This window comes from Cibotium barometz, chromosome 1 (assembly GCF_041138505.1).
Source record: "Cibotium barometz isolate CiBa-2024 chromosome 1, ASM4113850v1, whole genome shotgun sequence".
In the NCBI taxonomy this organism is placed as follows: Eukaryota; Viridiplantae; Streptophyta; class Polypodiopsida; order Cyatheales; family Cibotiaceae; genus Cibotium; species Cibotium barometz.
In genome coordinates, this window is record NC_141046.1 from 68949040 (window position 1) to 68970928 (window position 21889).

A 21889-nucleotide genomic window follows, 5' to 3' on the forward strand; every position below is an offset into this window, starting at 1 on the left:
TCTGGATATGGGCGTAGATCAAAATCCCCAGCCTCTCATATCCAGGCTACTGGCCCTTGGTGTAGACATCTGTCTCCTACCATGAGGTGCAAGTCTGACCCTTGCCGTAGACGTAGGTCCCTTGCCACGAGGTGTCATGTCCACACTATGGAGCCCGTCCATAGGTCCGGAAGTGTAGAGAGACGAACTAGTGACAAGCGGCGAAAGCGAGATCAGTAGCCTAGCAACCTTTTCAATGACTGGATGCTTTACCAGCTCTAATACCAATTGAAGGAGGCAGTGCTGCTGCCATACATTGGGGATGCGAAGCTTTGGGGGATGGAAGATTCCAATGATGTGTACATAGAGAGAGAGGGAGAGAGAGAGATGTAATTAACTCAAGAAGACAGTGATTGTTGATTGATAATTAAGCTTACACCAAGTACATGCTTTTATAGGCTAAAAAGTCTTTATCTTTGACACATCACATTAATTGAAGCAATGACACATGGCTAGGCCTATGACATCGCTGCTTATAACATTCATACCTAAAATGGCTATAAGAGGTTGTTCACACACATACAAGGGCTGATTCACACACAGACACAAGCGGGTACACACACGTGAAGAATCCGAAACCTAACACTCCCATTTCTGATAGGGGCTGTGGGCCTCCTCCCAACTAGGGCTGTTGATAGTGGGGCTGTCATGATACTATGGTGAGAGACAAGAAGGGTGAGATCCTTTCATGTCCCATCTCCTCATATGCTAGGGCCGATGTTGTCTCGGAAGCCCAAGCTATTGCCCCACAGGTGATGGTGCAGGCTGGTGCCTGGTCCATGGTGAAGATGTGGAGGATCCACAACTAAACCTCCGGTGCCTTGGAACAATCCCAAAGGCAATGCCGCTGTGATTCTAGAGGGTGTCCACAGCTAAAACAGAGAGCCGGGGCCGACCTTCAACTGCGAGCTGCCAAGCTCGTGTGAGCTATCTGCCAAACAAAAAGAGTAATCTTCTGTGGCCGGAAGTTGTCCCACAACTGCTTCCAAAAATCACGGAGGAAACAGTGTACTGCTGCCGCCACTGGTGTACTATCAACCTGTGGCATCTGGATTCTATGACCTAGACGAACTGTGTACTCAAAGAAGGGGATGTCGGGAGGCATCCTCGGGGGCAAAGGGATTGTGCCACTGCCACTCACCAGGATCCCACTGCAGCCGCATCAGTGGCCGACCCTCCCATAACCATAATCTCCAAAAACTCTTTGTGGCCATGTTGGCCAGGGCTGGGTCGGTGTGCCATATGTGGTCATGAAAACCAATCACTCTCATCTTCTGTACAGTGCAGCTGAGGTCCTTTGTCAAGGGGGGTATCGGCTCAATCTGCCCGGCTCAATCTGCCCTGTGGCCCTATAGAGAAAGTCATGAGGGTGCCTCCATCTACACCTTGAACTCCGCCATTGAGATATCATGTCTGGTGAAAAGCTCCATCCACTCAGGGGGGGAGGCGGGTCCTGCACCAGTGCGAGCCACGCAAGAGGGATGGAGGAGTTGATGTCGAGGGTGAGCTTGTCTTTGCCTTGGATTCCAGCTAGGCTCCTCTCCTGATCCTCTGGAGTCGATGACAAAAGATCTCAATTGCATCCGCAAACCTCTAGAGATTCTCCACATCTCCGGAGAGGTAGGCCGCTGTGGCATCTGCGAGCTCTAAATCGAAAAACTCTTCTTGAGATCTTCTAGGAAGCCTGAGGCCTTGTACGCCGGTCTCCTGGGAAGTTAAAAAACTGCTCATCGTCTCCGCCATGATGAGGAAGAGGAAGGATGCAGGATGGCATCCCTGGTGTACTGAACGAGAAAGTGGAAACTCATCGCCCCGAGCACCCTGGATAAGGATGTGACTGTGAGAGGCTAAGTAGAGGGTGGAGACACCTCTGATCTAGGTGGCAGGGAAGCCCATCCTACACATAGTCCCCTTGAGAAAGCCCCAATCCACCCTGACCTAGGCTTTCTCAAAATCCAGAAGGAGAACTGCTAAGTCCTGCTGATGTAAACGAGCCGTGGCGGTCACCTCCCAAAAGGTGAAGATGTTATCCAGGATGCTCCTATCCTGGATAAAATCTGTGTACGTGTCCAAGAGGGTTTGGCTAGGATTTTGTAGGCTGTCCCCAAGAGGGTCATTTGTCTCCACTGGTGAATATCCAACATGTTGCCTCCCTTCTTGGGAATCAAGTGAATCAAACCCTCCGCCAGTCTCTGTAGCATAGATCTAGAAATCATGATCTCATTGAAGGCTGCTTGGAAGCCGCCCTTCATGAGCCCCTAGTGACAAAGAAACAGGGAACTGGGAGCCCGTCCTCACCTAGGCACTTGCACTTAAAGCATGCCTGCAACGCTTCGGCAGTCCTCAGAAGAGAAGGGTGTCATCAAGAAATACCAGAGAGCTGGTGGGACCACCTCAAGCGTGTGTTTCCAGACCCTCTCTCTCACATCCTGTACCAGCAGGGAGTGAAGCTTTGCAGTGAGGAGGGAACTGAAGAAACCAGTGGCTATGGCTCGAACTTGGGGCAGCTCAGAAACAATGGGGCCATCCAATCCTCTAAGCCTCCGGATGCCATCCCTCCAGTGGTGAGGCCCTGTCATCTCGAAGAAATTCTCTGTGCCTGTCTCTGGCCTCAGTCCAGACAAATGTGTGGGCATGGAATCTGTACTCCACTCTCCTTGGCATCGAATTAGAAACGACCAAGGAAACTCTTCTCTACATGAACAACGAATCCACACAAAGTCATTGGATTCATCTGTGGCCCGAGACAGCAACTCTCTAACCCGCTGTAAATTGTGTCCAAAGGCATGTTCTTCATATCCAAATCTATAAAGTTGGGCATCATGTCAATCTCGTCTTCTGGCTGAAGAAACTTATTCCGAAACTCTATCTCAAAATCTGCCCTCATCGTGGGTTTGCCCCTCAACTCCCTCCACCACGCAAGAGGCTTCCCCAGGCCTGGTGTGTTGCAAACCCCAACACACAACACACCCCACCCCACCCCCCCCCCCCACCCCCCCCAAAAAAAAAAAAAAAGAGAGAAAAGAAAAGAAAGGAAAGGAAGAACAAAAAAGCAAAAAAAAAGAAGAAAAGGAATTCTACATTGTATACTCTACCCTTTTGGAGGATGCAATCTGCTCGTGAGCGGAGGGTATTTTCTTTATTGATAGGAGGGTGATGGCGTCTTTTGTTGGGGAAAAACAATTCAGAATTGGTGAGAACAGTGGATGTTGGGCTAATAGGGCAGTAATTATGGCTAATGGGCAGAGTTGTGGGAAACTGGGATACGGAAACAGAAACGGAATTTTCTAGGGGGGGGGGGAAACGGAAACGAAGATGTTTAAACTATAGTAATGAAGGAGAGGGTTAGTATGCATTAGAGAGTGAGTCTTTGGAAGGATGTTTGTGTGGATTTCGATCCACCATATTGCTGATATCTCTATTCTGAGCCCAAAACTATACAAAATGGATGTGGGGAAAGCCTAAGTGCATGTTATTTTAGCTTGATGTGACCGAAACATTTCCCCCGACGTTTCGGTGTTGACCAAAACGTTTCTCCAGGTGTTTCCGCTCCCTTTCGGAAGGGAAACACGTTTTGGTTGCAGCAATGTACGCCGAAACGCCTGTGGAGGGGTGTTTTGGGGAGTTATCTGCATCTATGCTAATGGGTGCTAGGCAATAGACAAAAGCCTTTTAAACATATGTGGAGAGGGTGGACGGCTGCAGTGCAAGTTTGATGGCCAGAGAAATTGACTCGATTGATGTAGCGCAAATGCTCAGTGGTTGACTCTAACCTCAAGGCTGAAATGTCTCAAAATTAAAAAGGCTTCAGCATCAGATTATTAGTGTCTCAAAATGTAAACTTGATGTCTTGTGCAGGAGTGTACCTGCCATACCATCCTTTGCTTGGGCTCCAGTTATATACCTGTGGAAAACTTGAGTGGTCCTCTCTCTCTCTCTCTCTCTCTCTCTCTCATGCACATACGTGCAGGCATGTTTGCAGAGCAACCATCATATTTCTGGAGGTTTTGATTGCAATCATCTACTTCTGGCTTAAATATTTCAGTTTTGGATGATTGTAGGTATTTGGGAAAAACTGTGGATGCTGCAAAGACGTATAAAAGAGCTCTTGATATTTTGGAAGTTACACACGGTTTCGATGCAGAATTAGTCCGAAATCTAAAGGTTTCTTTGCAAGAGGCTCAAGCAGAAGCTTCATTCTTGCAGAGACATCAACCATAACAAGATCACAGCCTAGTGTGGTGCCTACACAATTTTGCATGGATTCCGTTTTCATCCATTTCACTGGATATATAATGTGCTCACTTGCATGCATCTATGGTTTGGAAATTAACCTTTATTTTTGAAAGTCTTCAGTAATTTAGAGACCGTTTTTTGGAAAAAAAAAGGTTCAGGAAGCTGAATGTGTTAACTCTTTTTGTTCTTGAGCTTTGTTGGAACACTTCTTGGAAAGAACAAACAGCTTTGTGATATTCTTTTGTACAGGTCAAAGACACTGTTCTGTCTTCAGTGGCATCCATCATGTGGAGAATTGTTTATATTTTCTCCTCTAAACGTGCCTTGACATTTTTGCCTCCAGAACTTCTCTCTTTTTTTCGGCTTGCTTGCGAGTTATTTTTGATGATGGCATAAGTAGGATGCCCCCTTGGCACATGTTGTGAACCATCATAGCTCGTGAAGGTGCCAAGTGTCTGATCATGCACGGAATAAACATGTGAGATTTTTTTGATTGCTTCAAGGCTGATTGCAACGGGACAACTAGGCACGGGCATGTAAGAAAAACAAGTTGGTAGATGCAAATCAGGTCCTGTGAGCAAGTGCACAGCTTAAGGCCCACTGCAGGACATTGAGGTGGTACACACTTTTTTTTTTTTTGTGGAATCATAAGTATATTAGATTTACAAGATGACTATCCAAAGTAGATAGTCCCAAAGTACATCAACTGAAGATGTCAATATAAGACAAATATACATCATGATCTATTTGGTCAACCTGCATGCAATCGAAGAAAGATTGATGTAGGGAGTACCGAAAAAAAGAAAATGCAAAAAAAACCGCATCACCGAAAACTCCATGGTTGCGAACTTTCCATAGTGTCCATAAAGCCCAGTAGCGCACCCATGAGAAGAAAAGAGAGAACTCTGGTCTGGGCAAATGAAGACCAAATAGCCAGAAAAACTTTCCAAATATCATATTTGGAAATCTAGCCTGCAGAAGCTGGATGAGAGGAAGAAAAAACTGACGAGAAGAAGGACAGCTCCAAAAAATATGAATGACTGTCTCCCTGGAAGCAGAGCATCTAGGCAAGTGGATGAGGATATATGTCTGCGTGCCAGAAACTGTCCTGAGGGAATAATAGCCAAAAGAACGCGCCACAAAAAGAGCTGTTGTCGAAGAGGAAGCTTCGACTGCCAAAGAGATCGCAATCGTCTTTTCCACCACCAAGATGACTGATGCATATGCCAGAAGAGATTTGTCCGTTCAGAAACCCAAGGCAATGGCAACAAATGTTTATACAGACCAGCAACTGTAATATCAGATAGCCTCAAGGGATGGCATGAAGAATCAAAAGAGGAGATAGTCCAATCCTGCAGGCGATCTCGAATTTCCAACAGTGGAATCGGCAAAAAAGGCTGAAGCATCTAAATTATATCACGCCAAAGACGACGATAATGAGGTCCCAAGCCATAATGTGCGGTAGCTTGTGGAAAAGAAAGAGGGGAGCCATCAGGATGGATGACATCTCCCACAGAGGTAACACCCTTTGAGTGGAGAAAATATGAACGTCGGGGTTCTTGCACCGCCAGGGGAACTGAAAATGCTTTGGACCAGTGGATGCTCTCAGCGCGGAGAGAGTTGCCTTGTAAGGAGCCATGACCATTCCATTTTAAATTTGAAAGGACAAGCTTCCAATCAGCAAGTAAGCCAGAAATGAGAGGACAACCCTTAATTTTGCTAGTAATGCAACCAAGAATAAAATCCCAATAAGCAGGTTGCCAATGGCCAAAAGCCGAAGTCGTCAGATGAAGTAACAAATGACGGATCATCGCTGTCCAAGGCTGAGTGCCTTCCAGAAATTGAAGCATCAGTTTACCTCTGTGGGCAAGAATATGCACGTGTAAATTAAGGATATTCAAGCCTCCATGCATTTTAGGGGTACACGAACGATTTGCCGAAAGCAAACGTACACTCTTTTTCCCCTGCTTCGACCTCCAGAATATCTCCAAGATGGTGGACATAAATAATTTCAGCTCCCCCTGAGAAAACCTGATGAGAGGAAGGTTGAACTGAATATAGGCAACCAAGATGGATTGGAGAATCCGTAAACGAACATGCAATGGCCATGTTGCAAGTTTCCAGTATTCCAACTTTTGCTTGACTATGACCCAATCTGTTTGTTGACGGCGAGTGACTGTCCATCCCAAAGGATATCCCAAATGCCGAATCAAATGAGTGGAGTGAACTATTTCCCCTGGCCATAGCAAATTATGCCACTGTTTTGAATGCAGAGGTAACAATTTAGATTTCTGAAAGTTGATTTGTAGGCCAGCCGCAAGTGCAAACAAAGAAAGAGCCTGCATCAAAGTAGAGAGATCCTGATGTGTATTGCGAGGAAGAAAAAAAAATCGTCAGCATATGCCTGAGCAACCAACTGACGTCTATTCTGAATGTCCAATCCATGAAGACTGCCAGTATCAACCAAATGATCCATATAAGCATGGGATGCGTCGCTATAGCATACAAAAGAGCACTTAAAGGGCATCCCTGCCTAACTGAACGATGCAAAGTCCATGATTCTGAGAGATCTCCTGACAATATACAAGCCGCCTGGCTATCAGCATAAAGCCAATAAATGATATTCTGCATTTTTTCTCCAAATCCCAGAGCACGCATGGTTTCTTGAATGAACTCCCATTTAATAGTATCAAAAGCCTTAGCAATATCCACTTGCAATAATAAGGCATCCTGCTGCGTGTATTTGGCATATTCAATGCCAATATAAGCATTTGCAATGTTATCTGTAATGTGCCTGCGAGGAATAAATCCATATTGTGCAGAATGGAGTCCATCATTCAAGCAACCCTTAATGCGATCGACAACCATTTTACTGATAATCTTGTATATCACCGGCATAAGGGTAATTGGTCTCCAATCTGCCAAAGACTGACATAAGTGTTTTTTAGGCAACAGCTTCACTAATCCTTTTTTCCAGGAAGCTGGCATTTGCCTTGTCTCCCAGGCAATGTTTACCATACGCAGCAAAGGTAATTTGAGGGTGTCCCAATATGCAAGAAAAAATTCAATTGTAAGGCCATCCCATCCTGGAGCTTTCCATCGGCCACAAGACCTGATTGCATCAGACAGTTCTTGTTCAGAGAATTTTGTTTCTAGTTGTTGCGCCTGAGTAGCAGAAAGGATGGGGGATACATGCTGTAATAACCGATCACGTGCATCATACACTTCCATGGCGTGAGAATCGTCCTCACCAAATTGAGAGGAGAAATGGGTAACACAAGTCGCAGCCAATTGTGCTCTGGTGGATGTCCATGTGTCATCTGAAGTTAAAGTGCGACATATAGATGCAGCTTGTTTTCTTGAATGTAAACTTTTGAAAAATTCTTTGGAAGAGCAGCCTTTGTCCAAAAGCGCCTGTTGTCGTGCCCGTATCTCCCATTTGACAAGCTTTCGATGATCATTTACCTGAATACAGTGACGAGCTTGACATAAAGAAGTGGTTTCAGCCAAAGTTAAGGAGCGAAGATGACTAAGCTCGATTAACGATTGGCATGTTTGCTTAGCATAAGCAACAGTCTGTCTCCAACCTTTCAGATACTGTTTACCATAATCACGGATGACTGATTGCATGCGAGCAATAAAAGCTGTCCATGCATAATCCAAGTGAATGAAAGATTGAGGAAAGAGTGGCTGACAGGCCTCAAGTATCAGTGCTTTGAATGCATCATGCTCCAAGTAACTATTATTGATGATAAGCAACCTTCGAAGTGGCAATCTGTCATCGGGCATGTCGTGCAGACGAACTCTGAGCCATAAGGGTACATGATCTGAATATGTAAATGTATAATCCACCACAATTTGGTCGTGAGAGTATCATAATGAAACGGATCAAGCTGATACCATCGATCCAAGCGAGCTTTGTAAGTGGATTGTGCATTATGTTGGAAGGTATACCCAGGCATCAGAGGCTGAAATTCTTTCCAAAGATCAATCAGATTAAGCGTTGCTACAAAATCTGCCCACGAAGACCTCTCAGTAGCAAGCATATGTGTACGACCGGATGTATTATCACCAGGTTGAGGGGCATTATTGAAATCTCCACATATGAATGCTTTCTGTCTCCAAGGGTACAATTTCATTTGTTGCCATATCTGTCCTCTAGCCTGAGAGGATTGAGGTGCATATATTGATGCAAATTCAAAGATTTCACCCTGAATAAAGCACTGCATAACCATCCATCTGCCTTGGAGGTCATTAAATGCCATGACTGGCTGCAAATGATGTTTCACAAGCATAATGGCCTTGTTGTCCAACGTAGTGATGTTGATTGTGTTCCTGAAGAGCAACGATATCTGGCTGCATACGCTTCAAATATGCCCAAACCATCTTCCACTTTTTAGGGTCACACAAACCCTCTACATTAAGAGTCAAAACTGTGATATATGACATCATATTTATAGTGTATGTACAGTATGAACAAAAAAAGTAGCTCAAGCTTGCATTTCCTCCACAGGGTCTACACCCCAATCAGGAGGAGGAATATCTATGAGACGGGTGGCTAGCAAGCTAGCAGCCTCTTCTTCGGGAAATAGAGTACGACTTGCAGTTACAGTAGCCCAGGTGATGCCGATTCCAGAATTTTCTTCTGGGGTATGCCCACTAGAGGAGGCTCCATTCCAAGTTCTAGAAGGCAAAGGACGCCTGGGGATAATTGTCCTGCGCGGTGGTTGAGATGTTTCTTGAAGTGTCTTTTCTTTTCCTTTTGGTGAAGAAGTAGAGGGATTAGCCACAGCTACATTCATATTAGAAGAGACTGGCACTTTGCCTTTTTCTTGAGGCATAACAGGAGTCTTTAGACTTTTGTTTTTAACCCCTGAAGAACCAGGAGTGTCCTTATTTTGCATTGGGATGGGCAAGGCATCAGGCGGCATCTTATGGAGGACCAGAGGGCATTGAGATGCCATATGTCAAAACTTTTTGCACTCAAAGCATGCGCCTACAAAAAGACCCCATTTGAGTCTGAAAAATGCACTCCCCATGGAAACATTATTTATGGTAACAGCATAAGATTTCGGAGTGGGCTGATCTGTGTCCTATAAAATACAGAATCGATTTGAGTTGCCATTTGGTCTAGGAGGGCATACTGCCTTTCCTAGAGATGCTACAATTTTAGGTAACAAGGAGGCCAAACATTGGGGGAAGTCCACCACTTCTACCCAAACAGGACAGCGATGCTTAATCAAAGCTTGATAGTCTCTGGTGGGGGACCATGGCAATACATGAACCATTTGTTGTCCATAGAAGAGAGGGGAGTGCTCTAAAAGCGTTTGCTTATGGTGCTCATCCACCATAATGACCTCAAAGAAACCTCTTGCCACATAGTGGACTTTGCGAACAAAACAACCACCCAATGTCCGTGTTAACCAATTCCCGACATCAGCAGCAAACAACAGGCATCCTGCCTAGAAAAAAGATAATCACAGCATGCTTCGCATATTCTCGAATGGGATCTATGATTTCATCCACATCCACTGCAAGCCCCACCATAGGAACAGGATCTTTCCAATTTTTGCGTGTATCCTGAAATCCTTCATGCATTACCTCATAGATCAGCCCAGCCTCGGGCGTCTCATGCACAGGGTCATCCTGACCCACAGCCTGCTTTTGTTTTTTATGAGCATAATATTTTGTAGGAGAAGCCATGATGAGATAATAGACACCTGGAAGAAAGCTGTATACAGAAATTTGTAAAAGCAATGAAGGATATAAAACAGAGATGGAAGAGGGAGTATAGATTAGCAATGATAGATTTAAACGATGCTGAAGCTATACATAGGAAGGAAAGGGGATGTTGAGGCTAGGAAGCGTCACAGAATGAACAGCGAGGAAGAGCTAGGATCAAGCAAAATTCGATGGAGAAGCTACTAGGTAAAGTCGGTGCAGAAAGGCGAGATCAGGACAGAGAACGCAGAGAATCCAATGGCTGGACAGAGAATCGAGGGCGCTGCAGAGGCACCAGCGAACAGTCGCAGTGGACCCACGAGCAGGGACGGGCACTCCAGAAGCAAAATTCGACGACCAAAATGCAGAACTGGGCGATTGGGATCATGGCGAAGCAGTCTGCTGTGCAATTTCGGCGACGAATTGAAGCTGCGAGGGAACCAGGTGCTCACGGGAGCAGCCATTGAGGTGGTACACACACACACACACACACACACACACACACACACACATATAGATACACGTAGGACGTGTGGTTATGATGTCCTTTTTTCAGTTGACAATCTTGCAAAAAGGGGGGGAGATCTCCCTGGTCCATACATCCCTTGCCATCCTCATTTTCAGCTGGCATGCATGATGGGCGGGGGATGAGTGTGTAACCAACCTTGTTACCTTTTTTTTAAATATTTCGGTTGTAAAAGCACTTAAGTGAATTATCCTTGTCAATTAGTATGCCTTCTTGAAATAACAGTTTTGTGTAAAGATAGTGTGATCCTTAACCTACTGTGTAAATTTAGCCCATGAATACTAGTATATGTATTCCTCAAGACTCCCTTCCATCTTTCTTTTTTTTTTCAAGAAAGATCCTTCTATTACTTATTGAAAAATGGCCACGATGGGCTAAATACAACCACAAAGGGCTAGATACACCCTCGCCTCATGTACAGGGCGGGGATGGAGAAAGATGCACTTTCCCTTTGGTTGGCTGCGCTATGAGGAGAAGGCTATCTCATAAGGGGGGTGGGGGATAACCACACAGGTGTGATCCGTAACCTACGGTGTAAAGCCCATGAACACTTGTATACATATTCCTCAAGACTCCCTTCCATCTTCCTTTTTTTTCGAGAAAAAGATCCTTCTATTAGTTATTGAAAAATAACCACGATGGGCTAAATACAACCACAAAGGGCTAGATACACCTTGCTTCATGTACAGGGTTGGGATGGAGAAAGATGATGAGTAGGCTATCTCATACAGGGGGGTGGGGGATAACTACACAGGTGTGATCCGTAACCTATGGTGTAAAGCCCATGAACACTTGTATACATATTCTTCACAACTCCCTCCCATATTTCTTTTTCTTTTTCGAGAAAAAGATCCTTCTATTACTTATTGAAAAGACAGCTACCATGGGCTAAATACAACCACAAAGGGCTAGATACACCCTGGCCTCTTTACAGGGCAAGGATGGAGAAAGATGCACTTTCCCTTTGGTTGGCCGCGCTATGAGGAGAAGGCTATCTCATACAGGGGGGTGGGGGATAACCACATAGGTGATTTGTAATGCCAAGTGGGATCACCTCCTCTATTGGTGAGAAAAGGGCAAGTCTGCCAGAGCCTCAAGAAAGTGTCGTGCCACTTTTGGCCACCCTACAACTTCCCCCGCTGATCGTGGAGGGTATGGATGATGTCAACACATGCTCCTAATGGCGGAGTGTGTATACTCTCTGGTTTCGCTGCATCTAACACACCATATGTGCAAGGTTGCAATGCTACTACAAATCTCCCATCTTTGACATGAGCCCAGTCTCTAGTGGTCAGTAGATGGGGCTGTGACGAGTAGTACTGAAATGCAGAGGTGAGAAACCTGAAGGGCAAGCCCCCCACCATCCTCGTAAGCCATGGCAACCTTAGTCTCTATGGCCCAAGCGACATTGCCCCATGTAATGATCCGGTTCGAGGCCGTATCCATCGTGAAGATGTGGAGAATCCGCTCCCAAACCTGTTGAGCCTCAGGCAATCCCAAAGACAATGTCGTTGAGACTCCTGAGGGTGGACACACCTCGTGCAAGCTACTGGTCAACCTCCCATGGCCAACTACGTGCCAATCGCCAAGCTCTTTGTGCCATTAGCCAGAGAAAGAGGGTGATCTTTCAAGGTCGAAAATTGTCGAAGAGCCTCTTCCAAAAATTTGAGAGAAAACGTTGGGAGAGGCCTTGTGATTGTTAATGTACTGTTGCTGCTCGGGTGTTATCAATCTCTGGTAGCATCTAAATCCTACGGCCTAGCTGTGCTCTACATGCAAAAAAGGGGGGCTTCTAGAGTCTCCTCCCGATCAACAGGATCAAGCCAACTCCACTCTCCCGGGTCCCACTACAGACGCATGAGAGGTTGGCTCTCCCATATCCACAGCCGCCAGAATCCCTCCTTGGCCACCTTGGCTGGTGGGGGGTCTATGTGCCACTCTGGTGCCTAAAATCCAATTACCCTCACCCTCTATAAGGTGTAGCCATTGAAATCCTCCAAGGGGGGCTCATATCTCTCTAATCTGCTATGGGAACTAATAAAAAAAGTGAGCAAACCATTGCCCTCATTTGCTCCGTGGACTGCCAAAAGAATATCATGGCGGGTAAACACGCCATGCCACAGTGGGGGATTCGGGTCTGGGATAGGAGTTAGCCACTCTTGAGGAATAATAGAGTCGATGTCGATGTTGAGCTTGTCTCTACCGTGGATTTCTCTCATGCCTCTCTCCTGAACCTCCGGGGTAAACTGCCTGTGTGCAAGCAATTCTCTTGAGGAATAATAGAGTCGATGTTGATGTTGAGCTTGTCTCTACCGTGGATTTCTCTCATGCCTCTCTCCTGAACCTCCGGGGTAAACTGCTTGTGTGCAAGCAATTCTCTAAGGGACATGGTAGGTCCTATGCTCGACGCACCCCATGATACATGAGGTCGAGTCCCAACATATGGCCATTGGGTAAATGGATCAAGGGGTTCAAGACCAATGGCTACCGAAGACGCTCCTCTGCGGCTACTGGAGCTATCTACCTAAGGGCAGCATGAGGTGATCCCAAGCTCGAAGTAAAACTGGTTGCAAATCTGTCCTTTTAAGAGTTGGGGTAAGTCCGCGGGCCCGCATCTGTGTGAAGATCAATTTGGTGGTACTCTACGGCCAAGGGTCCCCTAGACTCGAGGTGTAGGCTGATATCCAAGCCAAGAGGAAGTTCTTCCAAGGCTCACAATCACCTTGCCCAACAGGGCTCTACTCTGAAGAGCAAGGTCAATGATGCCTAGCCCCTCTTTACGTTGTGGTTGAATGATCTCTCTCCATGCCACCTTGGCCCTAGCAGGCCTCCTGTCACTACCGGCCCATAAGAAGTTCCAGATCAATTGCTGTACTTGGCTAATAAAACCTTGAGAGAAGGCCCAACAAGAAGGAATGTATTACATGGTGGCAAGACGGACCTAAGTTCACCACCACCACTCTTCCAGCTAGGGAGAGCCTCACAGAACTCTAGTACAAAAGTTCCTTCCGAATGCTCAGAAGAAGAGGGGCGAGTTGTTGCTCTAGAGAGATGTGGATGCCCATCTGGAATCCAAGATAACGAACTGGTGTGCCCCTTGGGATCCACTGAAAGCCTCAACTGGGCACCAAGTCGAGGTGGGTGCAGAGCTTACCCAAAAACCACGACTTGTGCCGGCTAATCTATGCTCCTAATGCGCGAGAAAAGATCTCGATCGCCTCAGCGAATCTCTGGAGATTCCTTCGCAATCCTGGAAGCCTCGTCTCTTGGGTTGAGAGAAAATTGCTGATGGCCTCAACAACGAATAGGAAAAGGTAAGGTGCTAGAGGACATCCCTGTTGGAGTGAGCGGGAAAGGGGGAATCTGTCGCTAATGGGCTTCCTGAATGAGAATATGATTATGAGAGGCCGAGTAAAGTCCTGAAACCCCACGGATTCACTCCACGGGTATCTTGCTTATTGTGCCCTCCAGAAAGCTCCAATGCACCCTATCATAAGCTTTCTTAGTAGTCTGGGAGTAGCACTATGAGTCCTGCTGTTGTATCTTGGTTGAAGACGTCGCCTCCCAGAACGTGAAGATGTTGTCCATAATGCTCCGATCTTAAACAAAACTTGTTTGAGTGTCATGGATCAAGTCAGGGAGGAAAGGCTGAAGTCTCCGGTTATTGGCTTGGCCAAGATCTTGTAGGCGGTCCCAAGAAGGGTGATGTGTTTCCACCATTGTCAGATATCCAATCTGTCACCACCCTCCTTAGGTATAAAGTGTATCGAACCCTTTGAAAGCCTCTCTGGCATGGCACCTGTGGTCATAATCTCATTGAAGGCAGCTCGAAGGTTGCCTTCCATGAGGTCCCAGTGGTGGCGTAGAAAGAAAGAAACTGGAAGCCCGTTTGCCCTTGGGCATTTGCCCCTAGGAAGATCAGTCAATGCCTCCGCCAACTCCTCTGCAATGAAGGGCGATGGCTCTCACATGGGGGGGGGGGGAAATAGTGGCTCCATCGTAGCCACTCAATCTGTGAATACCATCTCTACTCTTGTGGGGGCTTGATATCTCAGAGAAGTGTCGTGTGACTCTTATCTCATCAGCTGGGTTCAAAAGGAAGCTCTCCTTTCCTTGATGGATCTGATCTCTGTATGGGCGGTAGCAAGCTGACTCTCAATCCAAGGGCTATCGGGGGAACTCTCCTGAAGTCGCTGAAGAGAAGCAAGACCCCTCCTTAGAATCCTCGCTTGCTCATGAAATCCCTCCAATATGCTCTGAGTTGCCTCTTGCAAAAAACTGCTGATCTCACCAAGGCCTGCATCCAAGGTACACGCAGTAGAGCTTGAAATAGAATCCAGTCTTCCCAAATCCTATCTTGCTGTAGATCTCGAGGTCTTGAATAAGGTTGTCTAGAATCCTAGATATCACGTGCATGTCCTATCTCCGGGGGTTGTCTAATGTCATAATAATCGGAGCATGATCCAAAAAAGTAGCGCCCTCTAAGATGCCGATCATGCTCCCGTGGCCGTAAGCCCTCACATCCACATAAAACGAGTCAAGTCGAGAGAGGTTGGGGCCGGTGCTCCTATCAAACCGCGAGAAGCACAAGCTCCCAGGGTTGTGCCCAAACTCTGGAAGATGCCAAGGATCATGTCCCCTGAGTGCCAAGATCAACTCCTTCCATGCAAAGTTGAAACGGATCTAGACCAAAAATTAAAAAATCAACATATAAAAGCCTAATTCTAGCATCCATTTGATGGGTAACAAACACACATAAGAAATACATGAGATTATAAAGAAAATAGAGTAAATCCATATGCACATGTAGCAAAGGAGATATGTGCATATAAGGCCTAAGTAATTTAACCTTTCACCATGAGGATGGCTATCAAGCTTGCGATGAGCCATAGACCATGTTGTTCTTGCAAAGTTGAAGAAGCTGTCTCATCCTTTTCAATTCTTCCTTGGCCAAAGGATTAACCATTTTGTCCTCAAGAAAGGCAATAGATAGCACATGTACTTGATACCCATAAAGAGCCTCAAAAGGTGCATCCCGATACTGAAATGCTTGCTCGAATTATGGCAAAATTCGGCAAGATAGAGCTATTCATCCCAAGGTGTTTGCATATCATAACAATAATGCCTCAAGTACACTTCAAGCCATTTGTTTGTGTACTCCGTTTGCCTATCTGTTTGAGAGTGATAGGTTGGAGATGGAGTGATTTTAGGTACTCATGCTCTCATATAATGTCCTCCAAAAAGTACCCGTGAACTTGGTGTCCCTATCACAAACTATGTTAAGTGGCGAACCATGTATCTTGAATAGATGTTCCATGAATTGCTTGGCAATGTGAGAGGCCCCATAAGCGGTCTTTGAAGCAATGAAATGGGCTAATTTGGTGACTTTATCCACCACCATAAATATTTGATCCCATCCATGCTTTGCTCTTGGTAGACCCATAATGAAGTCCATAGAAATGTGAGTCCATTTGCCATCCGGAATAGGCAAAGAATGAAGGAATCCACTTGGAAGTTGATGACTATCCTTATTCTTTTGGCAAGACACATTTCCACACAACCTTCTTGACATCTCTCTACATACCTTTCTAATAGAAGCTCTTGCTCACTTTGTCAAAAGTTTTAAGCAGACCAAGGTGTGGCGAAGAATGTATTGGAGACCATTATGAAACTTGTAATGAGAGAATTCTTCATAATCTCATTGCTGTAATTTCTTGTAAATATGGGCAGTACCTTCATTGATAAGATATTTCTCTTGAATCCCTTTGATCCATTCACTATACACTTCCATAATTGAGGTCATAGGGCAAGCCCACATTCTTGACAATGCATCCGCAACTACATTGTCTTTCTCGAGTGTGTAGGATATCTCAAAATCATATCCTTGAAGAGTAACCAACCATCTCTTTTGTTTTTGGGAGAAAGATTGGGTTGGGAGAAGAAACATTTTAGCACCCTATGATCACTTCACCTTAAAATGTGCACCATAAAGATAGTGATGCCATTTCTTGATTGCATGAAGTATGGCCAACATTTCTTTCTCATAAACATGCAACCCCATCTCCTTCTCGATAAGCAATCTACTCTCAAATGCAATGACACTATGCTCTTGGTATAAAATTGCTTCAAGTCCTCTTCCACTTGCATCCGCTCTCACATAGAATGTCTTTGGAAAATCGGGGAAAACAAGAATAGGAGCGATGTGAGCAAGAAACTCTTATCGGCAATGGCATCCCAAAAGAAAACTTCCTTATTAAGTCAATTGGTGAGAGGTGCCATATGATAGATGCATAGTGCTCCATAAATCTTCAATAAAAAGAAGACAATCCCAAAAATCCTCTCAATTGAGTTATATTGCTAGGAGTTGGCCATTCTTTAACACATGCTATTTTCGTTGGATCAGCCCTAATGTCCTTCTCTCCCACCAAGTGTCCAAGATAATCCACTTCATTGACCATGAATGCACATTTACTCTCCTTTGTATAAAGCTTGAGCTTGCTCTTTCTTGCTCTTGTTATAAATCAACATATCGTTAAACAATACTAGCACAAACCTTAATAGAAAGGGAGTCAATATCCTATTCATCAATGCTTGGAAAGTGGCCGAGGCGTTTGTAAGACCAAAGGCATAACCATAAAGTGAAACAATCCCCTTTTAGTCCCCTAAATGCCGTCTTCTCCTCTTCACTTTCCTTCATTTGTATTGGATGGTAACTTGATTCTTAAATCAATCTTAGTGAAGAACTTTGTAACTTTCAGCTTGTCAAGGAGATCATCAATATGGGGTATTGGGTATCTATTCTTGATAGTGACTTTGTTCAAGTCATGATAATCAATGCACATATGAAAGGACCCATCCTTTTTCTTCATTAATAGAACGGGTGATGCAAATGGAGATTGTGAGGGTTGGATAAGACCGTGGTAACCAATTCTTGTACTTGCTTTGTCACTTTCTCTCTTTCCACCTTAGACAAATGGGAAGGAGGCTTGATCACAACCTTTGCATTTGGTTCAAGTATAATGGCATGGTCAACCTCCCTCTAGGGTTGGTAAACTCTTTGGCACTTGACAAATGTCCCCATACTCTGAGAAGAGTCACCATATCTTTGTCCATGTGTTGTCCAATACCATCCATCCCCTTTTGAACACGTAACACATAGATAGTGTCAAGAGTCTTGAGTTCCTTGTTGAGTCGCTTTGGAGTGATCAAAGAGAGCTCTTTTAATGCATTTCCAGCCAATACCCCTTGCTATCCATCATGTGAAAAGCTCATAATACCTTGTTGAAGGTTCATGTGGAAATTATTAAGAGAAGCTAACCAATCACACCTCATAATCACATCAATGGAACCCATATCCAAGACCACCAAATCACCTTCCCAAGTGTATGAAGAAGACAATTTCACTTGTGTAGAAGGGCAAATCAATGTAGCCTTCTCATTTTTCCCATTTGCCACTTGCACTTGGAAGGTTATGGGTACCTCCGTTGGAGATAGTTTGAGAGAGTTGATGGATTTAGAGTTGATAAAGCTATGTGTACTCTCGGAATCCACCAAAATGTGTGCAACTCTCCTACTAATCTCGAAGTATTTGGGCTCTTATGTCCCACCAAAAGCTCTTGAGAAATAGAGCATACGTAAGCTGCATTTACTGCACTTTTGGATGTATCACCTCCCAAAATACTTGCATGACTCTCCTCACCGAGGTCAAATGGAAACTCACCCTCTTCTTGGATGAAAGAGTGATCCTCCAAGATATCATCATCTGTATCTTCAATGCAATCTTCATATTCATCCACCCCATGTGATTTCTTTGAAACATCGTTTTGATCCATAAGAATCATAGTAGTCGTCACCTTCTTTGACTTGGAAACATGCTCGGATGACCACTTTGCTTTGCATTTGAAGCATAACCCTTGCTTCTTACAACTCTTCAATCTTTGGATCATCCATTCTTTGTGTCTTCTTGAAGGGTTGAGAAGTCCTCTTGACAAAACCATTGCTTTTCTTTGCATCATTTTGAACTCCACTGTTGTCCACATTCAAATGATGAGGAAAATCTAGAAGTAAAAGTGGGTGTTGGAAGGAAAACTTTTACCAATATTTGAATAAGTATTTGATGGTTTTTGAGAGGGTATGATGGGCTGAGATTTTTTGTACTTATTAGGTTCATAAAGCTCCACCAACCTCATAGCCTCCTTGATGGTGCTAGGTCTTTGTGCCGATACATCTGCCTTGAACAAATCTAGACCATGCATAAACTTCTTTATCTTGAAGTCCTCATTGAGTCCATCCACAAACATACAGAGTTTCATGATTTTTTTGATGTACTCTCTAACTAATATGTCCTTTTGTGAGAGTTCATACCATTCTTAATGATATCCGCCGTCAAGAACCAAAGGCGAAACAAATGCCATATTCATCGCTCTCTTCAATTCTTCCCAAGTATGTGGTGTAGTCTCTTCTTTGATCAAATGTCTTCACCATTGATGGGCATAGTCTTCCAAGTGTAAGGATGCAAATTACACTTTATTCCGCTCATTGTTTAAATATAGCTGAAAATATGTCTCCATTTTGTTCATCCATTCCTCCAATTCATGTAGGGTTGATCCTTTACCCTTGAATTTGAGATTGAGATCTTATCCTTAACATCCTTGGAAGTGGTAGATGATGCATTATGATGATTAGATGGTTTGTATCTTTGCACTTGCACATATGATCCTCCCAAGAATTGTGTGAAATCCTTGTACTCCCTCTTGATAAAGTTAGGCATTTCCATCCATCTATCATGAGATTTCCTTTGCCTTTTGGTGAATGACATATGCTCCTTATCATGCTCAACCACATTATCATCAACATGCAACTCTTCTTCAAATATGGAAGATTGATTTTCCTTAGAATGTAAAGATACTCTTTTGGATTCTCCAAGGTTGGTTCCAAGTGTTTAGACCAAGATGTATGTTGCTTTCCATATAGCTGAGAGGGACCGACTTGGAAAGATGTACGCCTCATTTCCCTCATCATGAGAGGTCTTCTAGCCTCTGCCATGAATCCACATGCGGCATTCTTTTTAGGATTTTCATGAGTAACCCTTGTAAAATCCTCTTGTGTATATTGCTTGCCTTCTCTTTGGTCTTTAAAAGAGATCCCGTGAAAGGGTTGCTTGTCTCCTTGATGACCACCATGACCATGATCATGCTTAAGTTGATCCCCATTGGTTGGGCTAACTTTTCTTCCATCAATCCAATTCTTGTAGCCATAGTGTCAAATTTTACACTCATTTCCATTAGCATTTGGATAAGAGTGTCATTTGAAACGGCATGTGAGGATTGGAAAGTATGCTTCTGGGCACTTTTAACATTCACTTCTTCTTCAACCTCTCTTAAAGGTTGCCCAAAATTCTCCTCTGGGACCTCCATGCTACCATGTTCCACCACCTCTTCACTCTCTATATCCTCGGAGCTCAATGCATGCTTCCTTGGCCTTTCTTTAGGCTTGGGTGTCATGAAAATTTATTGTTTTGAAAAATTGGCTATAACTTGGGGTGGGGATCTCAGGTTGGGGAGATCTAACGCTAGATATAAATCTTATGAGATTCCCTATCCAACCATGCAAAGACCCAATTAAGATGAAGTGCCCTAATATTCTCTGTTTTACAATTCTCAGGCTGAAAATAAAAATTAGGCTATAGAATACTCAAAACTCATTGGATTTGCATGAAACTTGGTGTGTGATTTTGTGATAAGTACTAACTATGTCTAAGAGGATTTTACCAAAGTCAAAGTGCAGGTATGCTTTGTTTTGACTTTTTGGTCAAAGTCCAAGCCTTCATGCCGGGTACCTAATCCTCCGATGTGCCACTTTCCCAAGGTAATCATGGCACACCAAATTCATGACATTCTCCCCTTGGCTTCTCCACCATTTGCCAAAGTATCCTCACAACATACATCCTCACAATGCCACACAATTGAAGTACAAAATCGATTTGCAATGGATGATGTAGGATACTCACAGCATGGCAATTATAATTGCATGCCTCAACCATTTGATATAAGAGGTTAATGCGGGTGATGAGGTTTGGGTCAATGTTAAGTACACTTCTTCATCAAAGACACAACCAACAACCACCACTTATGCTCTCTTGATAGCATGTGTTAGCCATATGAAGTTCCATGTGAGCATATAATCAAACAACTCTTCACAGTAAGCCCCAAATGTCCCAAAATAGAAGCTATACAATTGAAATGGGATTGAAAAAGGCTTGATTAAGTGCAAGGTATTAAGATTGATCAAGGCTTAATGAAGAAAAGTATTCAAATCAAGATTATGGCCCTCAAAACCCTAATCCTTCAAGAAATCCCCAAAATACTCATCCAATTAATGTGTGCAATGTATTGATAGGAAGAGAACGCATAGGGAAGAGGCTCATTAGCATGAAACTCAAAAATTAATGGTGAAACCCTAAATTTCAAGAGTAAATCCCAAATCTTTCAAGAAAGTAAAGAAACCCTAAATCAAGGTTGGTATCAAGCATTGAGCACATGTATGGGAAGAAGAAAGCATAGAGAAGTGAAATTTGATGCTAATTTTGGAAAAAGCTTGAGTGAAACCCTAATTTCACATGAGAAACCCTAAAATCACCAAAGGCTGATGAAATCATGAAAAGTTTGACTTGAATGGAAGCTTACATCATAAGGAACGCTTTGCAATTGATGAAGATGTTGATGACCATCATTCCTTTCTCCAAATTCCACAAAACACAAGCGGCTTCATGGACAGCCTCACAGTCAAAATCATCAAGAAAAGACTCCATTAGAAAGCTTTAAGAAAATCTTATTCTTGCTTAGGACCATGCTTAACCTTCCCAAGCTTCAATGCCATCAAATGTAGGCCGTTGGAAAGAAACATGCATTCTTGGGTAGATGGGACTGTTCGCCGGAGCCATTCGATGCCATTGATGTATCAAAACAAAGAGAATCCCTTCCACGACTTGATTCAAGACTTCAGAGATGAGCAATTTTGGCTTTAATTCCACCATGGAAGCAAAAACGTGAAGAGGGAGTTGGAGAAGGAGATGTGCAGGTCCATCCATACCTTCAAGTTTTGCCCACCCTAGCCAATTTTTGGTCCAAACTGTGCTCGATCACCAAAATTACTCCAAATTTGATGCAATTCTTCCCAAAATGAGATCAAATCTTAGTCAAGATCCATTATCTCTATCCCACTAATCCTTATAAGACCATCTTGAAGTATTTCGTGCATGAAACAAGATTTTCAAGGAAAATGTAAAAATTTTCAAGAAAATCAAGAACATGAAGAAAATCAAGAACACTCAAAAGATTTTCAAGAAAATTCAAAAGAGTGGATCAA

General features: G+C 44.0%; 1 protein-coding gene across 4 annotated transcripts in view; it reads left to right on the forward strand.

The window, feature by feature from the left end:
* LOC147642383 (histone-lysine N-methyltransferase ASHR1-like) overlaps positions 1-4638 on the forward strand; it is a 113427-nt gene extending 108789 nt beyond the window's left edge. For all 4 annotated transcript variants that reach the window (XM_086805755.1, XM_086805767.1, XM_086805761.1 and 1 more), the window contains 2 exons: positions 3898-3961; positions 4101-4638. In XM_086805755.1, coding sequence (XP_086661881.1) covers positions 3898-3961; positions 4101-4260 — 224 coding nt within the window. In that variant the 3' untranslated portion in view covers positions 4261-4638. The remainder of the gene's footprint in view (positions 1-3897; positions 3962-4100) is intronic.
* The last annotated feature ends 17251 nt before the right edge of the window (positions 4639-21889 follow it).